Source organism: Meles meles, chromosome 7, assembly GCF_922984935.1.
Source record: "Meles meles chromosome 7, mMelMel3.1 paternal haplotype, whole genome shotgun sequence".
Lineage (NCBI taxonomy): Eukaryota > Metazoa > Chordata > Mammalia > Carnivora > Mustelidae > Meles > Meles meles.
The window spans coordinates 15,255,373-15,269,467 of NC_060072.1; the positions used below are offsets into that span (position 1 = coordinate 15,255,373).

Sequence of the window (14,095 nt, forward strand, 5' to 3'; positions counted from 1 at the left end):
TTAGTTACATAATTCTGAATTTATAAATTGTGTAGTTTCGGAGCACCTGGGTGGCTCAGTGGGTTAAAGCCTTTGCCTTCAGCTCAGGTCAGGGTCCCAGGGTCTTGGATCGAGCCCCGAATCAGGCTCTCTGCTGGGTGGGGAGCCTGCTTCCCCCCCACCCCTGCCCCTGCGCCTGCCTCTCTGCCTACTTGTGATCTCTCTCTGTCAAATAAATAAATAAAATCTTTTAAAAAAATAAATAAATTCTGTAGTTTCTTTCTGCATATTTGAAGTTTGATTTATGTATAATCATTTCATATGTAGGGTTTAAGCTTTTCACTTTTTCCCAGAATGTATTGTTATAGTGGAAAAATAATTATGAATATTTATGTACATTTTTGTTCCTTTTTTGTATTTTAGGAATGGAACATTACTAAACTTTCAATTGAGTATGATTCTGAGCCTTTTGGAAAGGAACGAGATGCAGCTATTAAGAAACTGGCTACTGAAGCTGGAGTGGAAGTGATTGTTCGAATTTCACATACATTGTATGACCTGGACAAGTAAGTTTTTTTCTTTTATTTTTATGGTATAATACACATAATATTTGTTGTCTCAGCCATTTTTAACTGTACAGTTCAGGGGTATTAATTACATGGACGAGGGTGCACTTGGATGACTCTATTGGTTAAGTGTCCAGCTCTTGATCTCAGCTCAGGTCTTGATCTCAGGGTCATGAACGCAAACCCTACATTAGGTTTCACCCTGGGCATTTAAAAAAAAGTAAATGGACAAGTAAATTTTAACCTGTGGGATTTTAGTTTTTTAAAATGGAAGTAACAACATATACATAATACAGTTGTGGGAGAATTAAATAAATATGTCAGACCCTTAGCATTTTATTTAACTGCTCTGATTTTTTACTTAGTGACAGATGCCAAAATTACAGATGTGTGAGTGCATAAGACAAAAATACTTAGAGTCTCAGTTTCAAACTGTTAAGAGTATCACTAAATTTACCTTGAGTGTCCTAACTCAGCCTGTGGTCTTGCTTTTCTGAGCTGTTAGCAATATTAATTTCATAGTTTATATGACATAAAACCATGAAGTGCTGTGATATATTTAGTATGATTGTCTGAAGTTTTTTTATTTCATGTGTGTTAGTCTTGTCTATCTGGATTTTAAGTCCAGTTGCAAATTGTATGTAATACTACTTTGTGTAGCCGTAGTCCTCTGAACAACAGCATACTATCTTATTTCTTAAAATGTATTTCTTTTTTTTTTTTTTTTAATATTTTATTTATTCGACAGAGAGAAATCACAACTAGGCAGAGAGGCAGGCAGAGAGAGAGGAGGAAGAAGGCTCCCCGCGGAGCAGAGAGCCCGATGTGGGGCTCGATCCCAGGACCCTGGGATCATGACCCGAGCCGAAGGCAGAGGCCTTAACCCACTGAGCCACCCAGGCGCCCCTTAAAATATATTTCTTGAAATACCATTTCTTGGTGACGCTTTGTCCAAAAAGATTATAGTTTAAATTTAGGAGTTATTATATGCTTTGAGTTTTGAAGGTTCACAAGAATCATTAACGTAGTAACTTTTGCCTTTTAAATTATTTTGCTTTTAGTTATTTCCTCATTTTATCGAGTTAGTAAAGCTAATTCCATAAGTTATATGACAAACTAGTTAGTTTTATTCTATTTTTCCAAATGTATGAAAAAACTGTGGTTTGATTTCAGGCAGTGGTCTCATTTCCTATTAAGTCGAAGTCATATATCTCTTGAAAATCAACTTGCATTCTAGTTTACCAGTTTTCTTAACTTTAGGAAGCTGATATCAAGAAGAAAGTATATTTGGGGTAGGTTTGGGGGTGGGACTTTCCCTTTTTCCCTTCTAACTTCCTGGCTGGTCTAATAATTAAATTGACTTAAGACAGATTAACAGGAGAAAAATAAATTTAATTCATATATCCAAAAAAAAATTCATATATCCAGGTTATGAGACTCAGAGAAGTGAGCAAAGCAGGCAGCTTTTAAATCTCTTAGACAAAGAAACAATAAACGAAGAAATGCCAAGACACTTAAATAAGTTTGAGTTTAGGGTAGCAAATGTATGAAGTTAATATAGCCTTCTCAGGCCTGAATTCCCTGTCTCTGATGATAAGGATACCTTTTATTCTCCAGGTTCTAGGAGAGTGCCCTTCATATAGGGAACTTATTTCTTGCTTTCAGGGGGACAGAGCAGGCTCAGAGCACTGTTCTTATACTGACTGTTTCTTAAGTAACTTTAATTCAAAGTAATCAATATGCCAAAGTGATAATATTTTCAAGCATCCGAGTGGGAGATTTCATATAATTGGATTGTTTAGTGGATTGAATGTGAATATTTACCATATATAATTCATCATATAAAAATGTAACGAACAGAAAACATTTTTCTCAGGTTCTTATTTTGCTTAAGTCATGTAATTAGCAGTGTCAATAATAACACTGCAGTATCACTATCCATAAGTTTCATTATGCCCCTGTGTATAAACTCAAAAGTATTACACTGAAACAAAATTACTAAAAGCAGAGAGGATAGTTTTTGTGGTATTACAATTACATAGAAATTATAATTTATATGTAATTATATGTATTATAATGAAAAATGTACTTTTAAAAAATTTTTTTCATCATGAGAAAAGTGTACTCTTTAATCTCCATCACCTATTTACCCCATATCCTGCTTCACCTCCCCTCTGGTAACCATCAGTTTGTTCTCTGTAGTTAAGAGTCTGTTTCTTGGTTTGTCTTTTTTTGCCCCCTTGCTTGTTTGTTTTGTTTCTTATATTCCACATATGAAGTCATTTGGTATTTGTCTTTCTCTGACTAATGTATTCCACTTAGCATCATACTTTTTAGCTCTGTGTGTATTTGTTATTGCAAATGGCAAGATTTCATTCTTTGTTTTTAAAGATTTTATTTATTTAGTTGACAGAGGGAGAGAGATCACAAGTAGGCAGAGAGAGAGGGGGGAAGCAGGCTCCCTGCTGAGCAGAGAAGCTGATACAGGGCTCGATTCTAAGACCCTGAGATCATGACCTGAGCGGAAGGCAGAGCTTAACCCACTGAGCCACCCAGGCACCCTGATTTCATTCTTTTTTATGGCTAAGTAATATTCCTGTGTGTGTGTGTTTGTGTGTGTGTTATACATATATACATGTATGTATACACATACATGTGTGTACATATACATGTGTGTATACACACACACATACAAACCACATTGTCTTTATCCATTCATCTGTCAATGAATACTTGGACTGCTTCCGTAGTTTGACTGTTGTAAATAATGTTGCTATAAACATAGCGATGCATGTATCCCTTTGAATGAGTGTTTTTGTATTTTGGGAGTAAAAACCCAGTAGTGCAATTACTGGATCTTAGGGTAATTCTAACTTTTTGAGGACCCTCCATACCATTTTACACAGTGATTGCACCAGTTTGCATTCCTACCAACAGTGCAAGAAGGTTCCCTTTTCTCCACATCCTCACGAACATTTGTTGTTTCCTGTGTTTTTAATTTTAGCCATTCTGACAGGTATGCAGTGATATCTCATTATAGTTTGATTTACATTTCCCTGATGATGAGTGATACAGAGCATCTTTTCATGTGTTTCTTGGCCATCTGGATGTCTTCTTTTTTTTTTTTTTTTTTTTTTTTTCCCTTTTTATTTATTTATTTATTTTTTTTTCAGCGTAACAGTATTCATTCTTTTTGCACAACACCCAGTGCTCCATGCAAAACGTGCCCTCCCCATCACCCACCACCTGTTCCCCCAACCTCCCACCCCTGACCCTTCTTTGGAAAAATATTCATGTGTTCTGCCCATTGTCTTTTTTTAAAAGATTTTATTTATTTATTTGACAGACAGAGATTACAAGTAGGCAGAGGCAGGCAGAGAGAGAGAGAGGGAGGCAGGCACCCTGCTGAGCAGAGAGTCCGATGCGGGGCTCGATCCCAGGACCCTGAGATCATGACCTGAGCCGAAGGCAGAGGCTTAACCCACTGAGCCACCCAGGCGCCTCAGCTGTCCAGTTTCTTAACACCATTTATTGAAGAGACTTTTTCCCATTGTATATTCATTCTTCCTTTGTTGATAATTAACTGATCATATGTAATTGTGGGTTTATTTCTGGGTTTTCTGTTCCGTTCTACTGACCTATATGTCTCTTTTTATGCTACTACCATGCTGTTTTAATTACTACCAGTTTGTAATGTAATTTGAAATTTGGAATTGTGATACCTCCAGTTACGTTTTTTCTTTTTCAAGATTGCTTTGGCTCTCCAAGGTCTTTTGTGGTTCCATATAAACTTTAGAATTGTCTGTTCTAGCTCTGGGAAAAATGCTATTGATTTTTTTTTAAAGATTTTATTTATTTATTTGACAGACAGACATCACAAGTAGGCAGAGAGGCAGGCAGAAAGAGAGGAGGAAGCAGGCTCCCTGCTGAGCAGAGAGCCCAATGTGGAGCTCCATCCCAGGACCCTGGGATCATGACCTGAGCCAAAGGCAGAGGCTTTAACCCGCTGAGCCACCCATGCACCCCAATGCTATTGATATTTTGATAGGGTTGCACTAAATGTGCATATTGCTTTGAGTAGTGTATAAATTTTTTAATATCTTTTGTGTTAATTTTTTTAGGTTTATTTATTTATTTATTTATTTATTTATGTAATCTCTACACCCAACGTGGAACTCCCCCTCCCCCAACATCAAGAATTGCACATTCTTCTGACTGAGCCAGCCAGGCACCCCATCAGTATTTGTTCTTTCAGCCATGAGTATGGAGTGTCTTTCATTTCTTTGTGTTGTCTTCAATTTCTTTTGTCAGTGTTTTATATTTTTTAGAGTACAAGTCTTTCACCTCTTTGGTTAAGTTTATTCCTAGGTATTTTATTTTTTTGGTGCAACTGTAAATGAGATTGTTTTCTCAATTTCACTTCCAAATTCATCTATGAGGCCAGTATCAGCCTGGTACCAAATCAGATAAAGACACCATAAAAAAAGGGAACTATAGGTCAGTATCTCTCATGAATATAAATACGAAGATCCTCACAAAATACTAGCAAACTGATTCCAACAGTACATTGAAAAGGAGGAGGGAAATATAAAGTATGTCTGTAAGATACATATACTGACATATTTAACAAAGGCATGTTGAGCACAAAAGAAAGTTGCAAGTGATTATCACTATAGCATATAGCATAGAGTATATAGCTATATGCATATAGCTATATGCTAGTATGTAGAATCCTAATTAATAAGACTTGCTTTATTGCTCCTCACTATAATACTGATCTGGTTTGTTTTTTACTGATGATTAAGAGATTCTTTGAACTGAGTTGTAATATGTTTTTACCTTTTCACATATATTATTTTTATGTTATTGTCTTTAGGCTAACTTAACCACTTGTTTTTTTTCACTCTGGTGCTTAATAATACCCTTTGTCTTAAAGGTTTTGTTATTTGCATGCTGCATATTTTGACACATAGCAGATGTCTAGAAAATGAAGATAATAGTTTTTAGATTCACTAGCTATTTTAATAAGTTTCCTGGTCGTATGAGAAGCTTATATCCTCCTGGAAGTCTTAAGTAATGAACTTTGTTTTTTGATTTTAAGAATTTTCAGAAGTTACCAATCAAAATATGTTGTCATTTTTTAATACTAGCTGCATTTTACTTTTTTTTTTTTTTTTGCATTTTACTAAATTTGTAATAGGATCATAGAACTCAATGGTGGACAACCACCTCTTACTTATAAAAGATTCCAGACTCTCATCAGCAAAATGGAACCACTAGAGATGCCAGTAGAGACAATTACTTCTGAAGTGATAGAAAAGTGTACAACTCCTCTGTCTGATGACCATGATGAGAAATATGGAGTCCCTTCACTAGAAGAACTAGGTAGGTGTAAATGAAGCTTGAGAGTTAATAAACCACTGAGAAAATCTCACTTCTGATTTGACATGTAAAGTATTTTGCATTAAGAGGGAAAGAAAGGAGAAAAAAATTCTAATCTCTTATACAAGAAGTGATAAATCTATACATTATGTGTTCTATAAATGTGATGTATCTGTTAATCACCTTAAGATGTTTGTCCTAAAGAACAGAGACCATATTATATCCTTTATGTGAAGACCTATCTAGGGCCATAAGTGCATATCTATGCTACTGTCATAATTTTTTTTGTGAAGTATTTTTTCCCAATTATTGTGGTTCATAGAAAATTATTTTAGTTCCAGAAGAATATGTTTTTCTTTTTTCTGTTTGTTTTTTTTTAGGTTTTGATACAGATGGCTTGCCCTCTGCAGTATGGCCAGGCGGAGAAACTGAAGCACTTACACGTTTGGAAAGGCATTTGGAAAGAAAAGTATGATAATATAGATCATGCTTGTATTTCCAAACTGACATTTAAAAAATAATTTCACTCTTTTTAAAAACAAAAAATGTTTGAAAAAATGTTGAAAAGAATTGAGAGAAATAGTTAAAATAACTTAAGCCTAATTGTTTGAAGATTAATAACCATCTCCTCATTTAAATATTTTTTTCCTCCTCCACTGACTATTTCCTCTTTAGCTACTACCAATACCATCTCTTCTATTCTTCCTATGTAAGCTGGTATCTGATGACCGTATCTTTGAAGCTAAGATAAAGTTCTTCTATTTCACCTTGAGCTCAGTGTCAAGGAGGCAGGGTGAAAGTGCTCTTAGCTTGGTGTTAGGAATTTGAGGTTAATTTATTTCATATGAGTATGTGTTACCCAAGGATGGCAGAAACAAAAGAATGCTCACTTTTATTCTCTTGTGTTTCTTAGTAAAACATGTTTGTGACTGGGGTAATAAAATTTTATTCCCCAAGAACTATGTAACTTTAAAAAAACAGGTCAGTTTTAAACACTCTTTTTAAATGGAAAAGGCAGTTAGCTAGCATAATTCTCTCTGTGTTTTCAGGCTTGGGTGGCAAATTTTGAAAGACCTCGAATGAATGCAAATTCCCTGCTCGCTAGCCCTACTGGACTCAGTCCTTATCTCCGATTTGGTTGTTTGTCATGTCGACTGTTTTACTTCAAACTAACAGATCTATACAAAAAGGTATTACCTAAAACTGAAGCTTATTTTTCAAAATACTTCCTTAAAAATTGCTGTTACTACTTCTTTGCTTTTTAACTTTAGGTAAAGAAGAACAGTTCCCCTCCACTGTCCCTTTATGGGCAACTGTTATGGCGTGAATTTTTCTATACAGCAGCAACAAATAATCCACGCTTTGATAAAATGGAAGGAAATCCCATCTGTGTTCAGATTCCTTGGGATAAAAATCCTGAGGCTTTAGCAAAATGGGCGGAAGGCCGGACAGGTTTTCCATGGATTGATGCCATCATGACACAGCTTCGCCAGGAGGGTTGGATTCACCATTTAGCCAGACATGCAGTAGCTTGCTTCCTGACCCGAGGTGACCTGTGGATTAGTTGGGAAGAAGGAATGAAGGTGAGTATTCTTCTAACTAATGTAGCACAGTCTTATTTTGAGTCTATACCTTATTAAAACAATTCCAGAAGTTGTCTGTTACTTAGATTCATTTATAGTCTAATTTTTTCCAGCAGGTAAAGAATTTAATTCCCTAATACAGGCACACTCTTGGAGAGCAGATATGGTGCAATCAGACAGGAGAAATGGTGATAACTGGTTTGATTAACCTCAAGTCATTTCAGGAGACTGAACCAGCCTAGCCATCAAGGGAACTATAAGATTTAACACTCTGGACTCATTGGATTACATATTTATAGGTGATCATTTCTGTTACAAAGGAGGATTTACCCAAGAATTCTTAGAAATAGTGAATTTATATTACAAAATTTAAAATATATATAATTTCCCTCACTTCAACATCATAACTTTTTAATGATTTGTTATGCAAAGTGAAGCATATTACATTTTGAGACATCATCTTGTGGTTATATATAACAGGACTTGTTTTACCTATCTGCCTATATCATAGATGTCCCCTGTCCAAGGACCATTTCTGATCCTTTCTTTTTCTTTTGTGTCTCTGGTATTTCCTAATATAAAGTTTTACATGAGGTAAATGTATAGTACAGACTTAATGAATTTATAAAAAGGCATTTAAAGTCTAATTCCCTTTTGGTCAAGGAATTCCAAATTTAAACTCTATAATGCTAGTGCTTTTTTTTTTAATCTTTTGCTTTTTCGCTAGTACATTTTAAGTCATTTATATTTGGGTGCTCCCTATGTAGGGGAGTGTACCAAGCTTCTCAGTTTTTGTTAGTGATTTATTTGGTAACATCTTTGCTTTCTTGAAAGTGTTTACTGCTTTTTTTCTTCCATTTTTTAATTGAATCAGTGACTTGACTGATTATTTTACCCTTCCCCGTAACACTGCAAAGACTAGAAAGAAAAATTCACTTATATTACTGATATTTTTCTTTCCCTGAAATAACTCATTATAGAACAGAATATTGACAAGGAGCCTACTTCAGAATGTTTAGTTTTACAGTTCTGTGCTAGATTTTCTTTGCCTTGACTTTTGATCTACAGAGACCTGGAAAATGCTTGCTTTGAGAATTATATGTGTACAAACTAATTGGTTACTGTTACTTCTGAAGGTATTTGAAGAATTATTGCTTGATGCAGATTGGAGCATAAATGCTGGAAGTTGGATGTGGCTGTCTTGTAGTTCCTTTTTCCAACAGTTTTTTCACTGCTATTGCCCTGTTGGTTTTGGTAGGAGAACAGATCCCAATGGAGACTATATCAGGTAAATCAAGGGTGATTATTATTCAGTTTGGAATACCTAATCCAGGAAGAGCTTTTCATGTTAAAGCAACACTTAAGGTTTTCCCCACTCATGATGGGCAGCAGAGATGAGGAGATGGGTAAATAAATCATTAAATGGTTTTTGACTTGATTTTGGTCATTCATAGCTAATAATTAGTTTGTTATAATTTGCTTGTAGTTCATTTTATTTATAATTTTTCTTCCTTCTCCCAAAAGACGTTATTTGCCTGTCCTAAGAGGTTTCCCTGCAAAATATATCTATGATCCCTGGAATGCACCAGAAGGTATCCAAAAGGTAGCCAAATGTTTGATAGGAGTTAATTATCCTAAACCAATGGTGAATCATGCTGAGGCAAGCCGTTTAAATATTGAAAGGATGAAGCAGATCTATCAACAGCTTTCACGATATAGAGGACTAGGTATGTCAGTAATTAACTTTGGTTTGTTTCTTCGGGAGGTGTTTATGTATCTATCCTTGAATTTGATCTTGGCCATAATTTAATAGGAAATTTTTTCCCTTTAGGTCTTCTTGCATCAGTGCCTTCTAATCCTAATGGGAATGGAGGCCTCTTGGGGTATTCTCCTGGAGAAAATATTCCAGGTTGTAGCAGCAGTGGAAGTAAGTGAAAAGGAAGTTTCTATACTTTGCAACATAAAGAGATTAATAATCAAATACATTTTTTATTGAATCTCATTATAATATTTTTTTCTCCATACATGTATGCACACACACACACACACACACACCTGTCATTCCATTAGTGACATTTTGGAGATGGAAAACACCATTACATGTAGTAGAATTTAGCTCAAGGTAAAGATCTTACAAACTGAATGAAGAGGACAATTTTTTTTAAAAGATCTTGTTTATTTATTTGACAGCAGAGATCACAAGTAGGCAGAGAGGCAGGCAGAGAGAGAGGGGGAGGCAGGCTTCCCGCTGAGCAGAAAGTCCAATGTGGGGCTCGATCCCAAGACCCCAGGATCATGACCTGAGACGAAGGCAGAGGCATTAACCCACTGAGCCACCCAGGTGCCCCGAGGAGGACAATTTTAAGGGTAGAATGAAACTCAGGTATCCCTTCTGAAGGCTCATTTTTTTTTTACTTTTTTACTTTTATGTATAAGGTAAATAGTTAAGGTTTAGTGGTCCTATGAATATGGCCAAAAGGTTTATCATACACATGCATAGGGCCTTTAGCTTTTTGCACATGAGTTTTTCCTTCCAATCTTGTTTGTAGTGGTTTTCCATATGATATATACTTAGTTGCCATATATATTCTTAATGTGTGATGTTAATAATGTCAAGGAGCCAGTATTGGAAATTTGAATCATTGTATCAGTTTTCAAGGGTTCTAACCAAAAATAGCATGAGGCTAATTAATTTGATTAAAAACAAGGCATTTGAGGAAAGTCACATGTTTAAAATTGATATTAAGAACAAAACCTTTAAAAAATTGAGCCTTTCTGATTCAGAACTACTCTGTATCCTTTTGAGAGCATATATATATATATGTTTTTTTTTTCTTCAACAATTAGATTAAGGAGAAAGGAACAAAGCACTCACATTTTGACTATCTACTTTATGCCCAATACAAGGGGATTTTTCCACATTCTGAATATATCCTTTTATGCCATCTACTTACCCTGTTTGTAGACTTTTATCGCGTCTCACAAGGTATATCAAAGGGCAAGATTATTTATAACTTGTACACAGATGACTTGAAGTATTTCTGTTCTTATAAAAAAGCAAATAATAATCTATTTATGATAGTAATATGTTTTAGTTTTTATTTTTTTCTATTAAAAATACCTGTTGGGAATTATTAGTCAGTAGGGAAATGCAAATCAAAACCACTCAGAGACTTCCCACTTAGGGTAACCAACTGTCAATGATTACCTGGAATTGAGGGGTTTCCTGAGACATGAGACTTGCAGTGCTAACACTTGAAAAATCCCTGTCAAACTGGGAGTGCCTAAAAAATGACAGACAATAACAAGAATTGCGGAGGATGTGAAGAGCCTGGAACCCTCATATGTTATGAGTGGTGATCTGTAAAATGGAACAGCCACTTTGGGAAACAGGTTGCCAGTTTCTTAAAAGCTTATAAACTTAACATAAAACCCAGAAATTCCATTCCTAAATACCTGTCCAAAAGAAATGAAAACATATATCTACACAAAGACAAGAATCATAAGAATGTTTATGATGGCTTTATTTATAATAGTCAAAATGTGGCACATCCATGCAATGGAATACTAATCCATAAGAAGGAATGAAATGCTGGTACTTGCTACAACATGGATAGACCAAACATAAAAGACCACATATTGCACAATTCCATTTGTATGAATTATGCAGAAAAGGCATGTCTTTAAAACAAAGTAAGTTAATGGTTACCTTAGGTTTAAGGGTAGGAATGAGAATGAATGCAAATGGTCATGAAAGTGTTCTAAAACTGGATTGTGCTGATGATTACACAACTCTGTAAATTTACTAAAAATTATTGAACTGTATACTTAAAACAGCTGAATTTTATGTTATGTAAATTGTACCTCAAAACTGCTTAAAAAAAAACTATTCACTATATACAATTTAGGAAATTCAGAAAAATATAAAAGAAGAAAAATAAAAATCACCTACAATTCCATCCAGCAGAGATAGTCGCTATTAAAATTTCAGTATATTTCCTTTGAATATCTTTTCTATGCAGTTTTCTCCCCACAGTACTTTAAGTTAGAATTTTTTTTTAAGATTTTATTTATTAATTTGGCAGAGGGAGAGGGAGAAGCAGGCTTGCAGAGCAGGGAGTCCAATGCGGGGCTCCATCCCAGGACCCTGAGATCATGACCTGAGCTGAAGGCAGACACTTAACACCTGAGCCACCCGGGCGCCCCAGTTTACTGCATTTTTATGGGGAAGTTATAGGCAGTTGAGATATTCATGAATTTAAGGCACAGGAAGATTCTAGGTGCCTGCTTATCATTTAACTCTCTAAAGGAATAAGATGCTATCTTAAGGAAATTCTGTATGTATTTTTTGAGCTTATTAATCCCTCCCCATCTTCAAAAGTAATCATTCTCCTGATTTCTAATTCTATTTTTTCCCATTTTTGAACTTTATAAAAATCTTATAGTTTGTATTCTTTTTTGTGTTTGACTGCTTTTCACTCAGTATTTTTTTGTTTATGAGATTATTCTCATTTATCTTAGAACAGGAAGAGGAATAAAATTGATGGAGTTGAGAAAATGAGGTGACTAGTCTGTTATTTACAGCCTACCTCTGTGAATCTTCTAGTAAAATTGATTTTTCCTTCCTCAGTGTCCTCACTGTATACTGTACCAACTTCCATCCCAGAACCATTATATTACTTATTTGTACTTAGTGATTTTATGTATCTGTCACCTTCTACTTGGACTGTGAGCCCCTTGAAGATAAGACCTCATGTTTTTGTAATATTTGTATCCCTAGTACCTAGTATAATCTCTAGCATAAAGGAGCACTCAACAATTGTATTGGGTATGACTAAATAGAATAATTGAAAATGTATTTTTTGAAGTTTCCTTTTTTTGTTTGTTTCCTTTCTTTTTTAAAAAATTTATTTTAGAGAGTGTGTGCATGAGTACGGGGAAGGACAGAGGGAGATGAGAATCCCAGGCAGACTCCCTGCTGAGTGGGGAACCTGATGCAGGACTAGGTCCGGAGATCATGAACTGAACTGAAACTCAACCAGCAGAACCACCTAGGCGCCCCTATTGAAGTTTTCTTAATTGCAAAATATATGTAACATAAAACTTAGCATTTAACTGTTTTAAATGTACAATTCAGTGGAATTAAGTACGTTCACAGGAGGAAGTTTTAAATAATCTTGTGCAATAATGGAAGACAACAATTATCACTATTAAGGGACACTCTGCTGATGGTGAAACCAGGAGTAGCACCATTCAGTGGTGAATGTGCTATAGTCCAGAATCTGACCTTCAACAAGTCCAAGAACTGAGTGTTTTTAGTATAATTAGAGGTGACTATCCTGTACATGGCAGACTAGAAGTTTAAAAGTTTAGAAGTTTAAAAGTTAAGCATCCAGCTCTTGATTTTGGCTCAGGTCATGATCTCAGGGTCATGAGACTGAGCTCTGCATCAGGCTCCAACTGGTTGTGGAGCCTGCTTAAGACTCTCTCTCTTCCTCTGCACCACCCCCAAATACAAACATACACACACCCACACACAAACACATGTACACACATACACACCATCCATGTGATATAAAATAGCAGGGATGTGTGGGTGGCTCAGTCAGTTAAGCATATGCCTTTGGTTCAGGTCATGATCCCAGGGTCCTGAGATTGAGTCCTGCATAGGGCTCCTTGCTCAGCAGGGAGCCTGCTGCTCTCTCCCTACTTGTGCTCTCTCTCTCTCTCTCTCTCTCTCTCTCTCTCTCTCTTTCTCTTTCTCTGACAAATAAATAAAATGTTTAAAATATAATGTCAACAGGGAACACTAGTTTATTATTTATGGTGGAGGTATCCCTTTCCAGTGATAGAAGCCCTCATCCCTGATCAGGGCATTCACTTTCCCAATTCTGAGTACTTAAAAAGCTGAATTCTTTATCCAGAGGAACTTGATGGGCATGAAATTACAATTAAAAAAAAAATAAGTAGATTGTCTTAGTCAGACCATGAAGTGACTTCTGTGTAGGGGCTAGAATGTTCACATTTGTCTATTATCTGGACACACTGACAAAAATGTTTCTCTGGAACCTACTTTCTGTGCCAACCCCCTCTCCTATAACATTGTTTCTTTTTGGAAGGATTAATGTAATTGCTTAGGCTAGGTAACTGCCACATTGTGTTTCCTCCTCTTTGTGTGATTTGAATTGTTTAATTCTCATCTGGAAGGCCCTTTTTCACTTATCTCCAAGGATATATGTTTTGGACAGGCACTGAGGGAAGAATGTGGAATAAAGGGACAAGAGGTAAAGGAGGATGTATATTTCACTGTTGCTCTATATTTTGTTTCCATGGTCAAGTGTCTAATTGTTATTCAGTAAAGAAATGTTTTTTAGAAAATGATTATCAGTGATTTTACCTTTGAACCAAAAGTCAACATTTCTATGACCCTAAGTTTAGATTTTCCTGATTTGGACTTGTGACTTTTTGTTCAGATGAAGGGTTGAGGTTTAGTCCTAAAAGGCATAAATGACCTTAATACAATTACTAAAAACTAGACTTGTAGTCTTAATACATAAGATTTGGGGTTTAAGTGATTTTACTATG

The 14,095-nt window shown here is 35.6% G+C and overlaps 1 protein-coding gene across 2 annotated transcripts in view; it reads left to right on the forward strand.

Annotated features, from left to right (window-relative positions):
- CRY1 (cryptochrome circadian regulator 1) overlaps nucleotides 1-14,095 on the forward strand; it is a 95,770-nt gene that overhangs the window by 79,825 nt on the left and 1,850 nt on the right. For both annotated transcript variants that reach the window (XM_046013502.1, XM_046013503.1), the window contains exons 3-10: nucleotides 403-545; nucleotides 5,746-5,930; nucleotides 6,308-6,396; nucleotides 6,977-7,117; nucleotides 7,199-7,510; nucleotides 8,647-8,798; nucleotides 9,035-9,237; nucleotides 9,342-9,437. In XM_046013502.1, coding sequence (XP_045869458.1) covers nucleotides 403-545; nucleotides 5,746-5,930; nucleotides 6,308-6,396; nucleotides 6,977-7,117; nucleotides 7,199-7,510; nucleotides 8,647-8,798; nucleotides 9,035-9,237; nucleotides 9,342-9,437 — 1,321 coding nt within the window. The remainder of the gene's footprint in view (nucleotides 1-402; nucleotides 546-5,745; nucleotides 5,931-6,307; nucleotides 6,397-6,976; nucleotides 7,118-7,198; nucleotides 7,511-8,646; nucleotides 8,799-9,034; nucleotides 9,238-9,341; nucleotides 9,438-14,095) is intronic.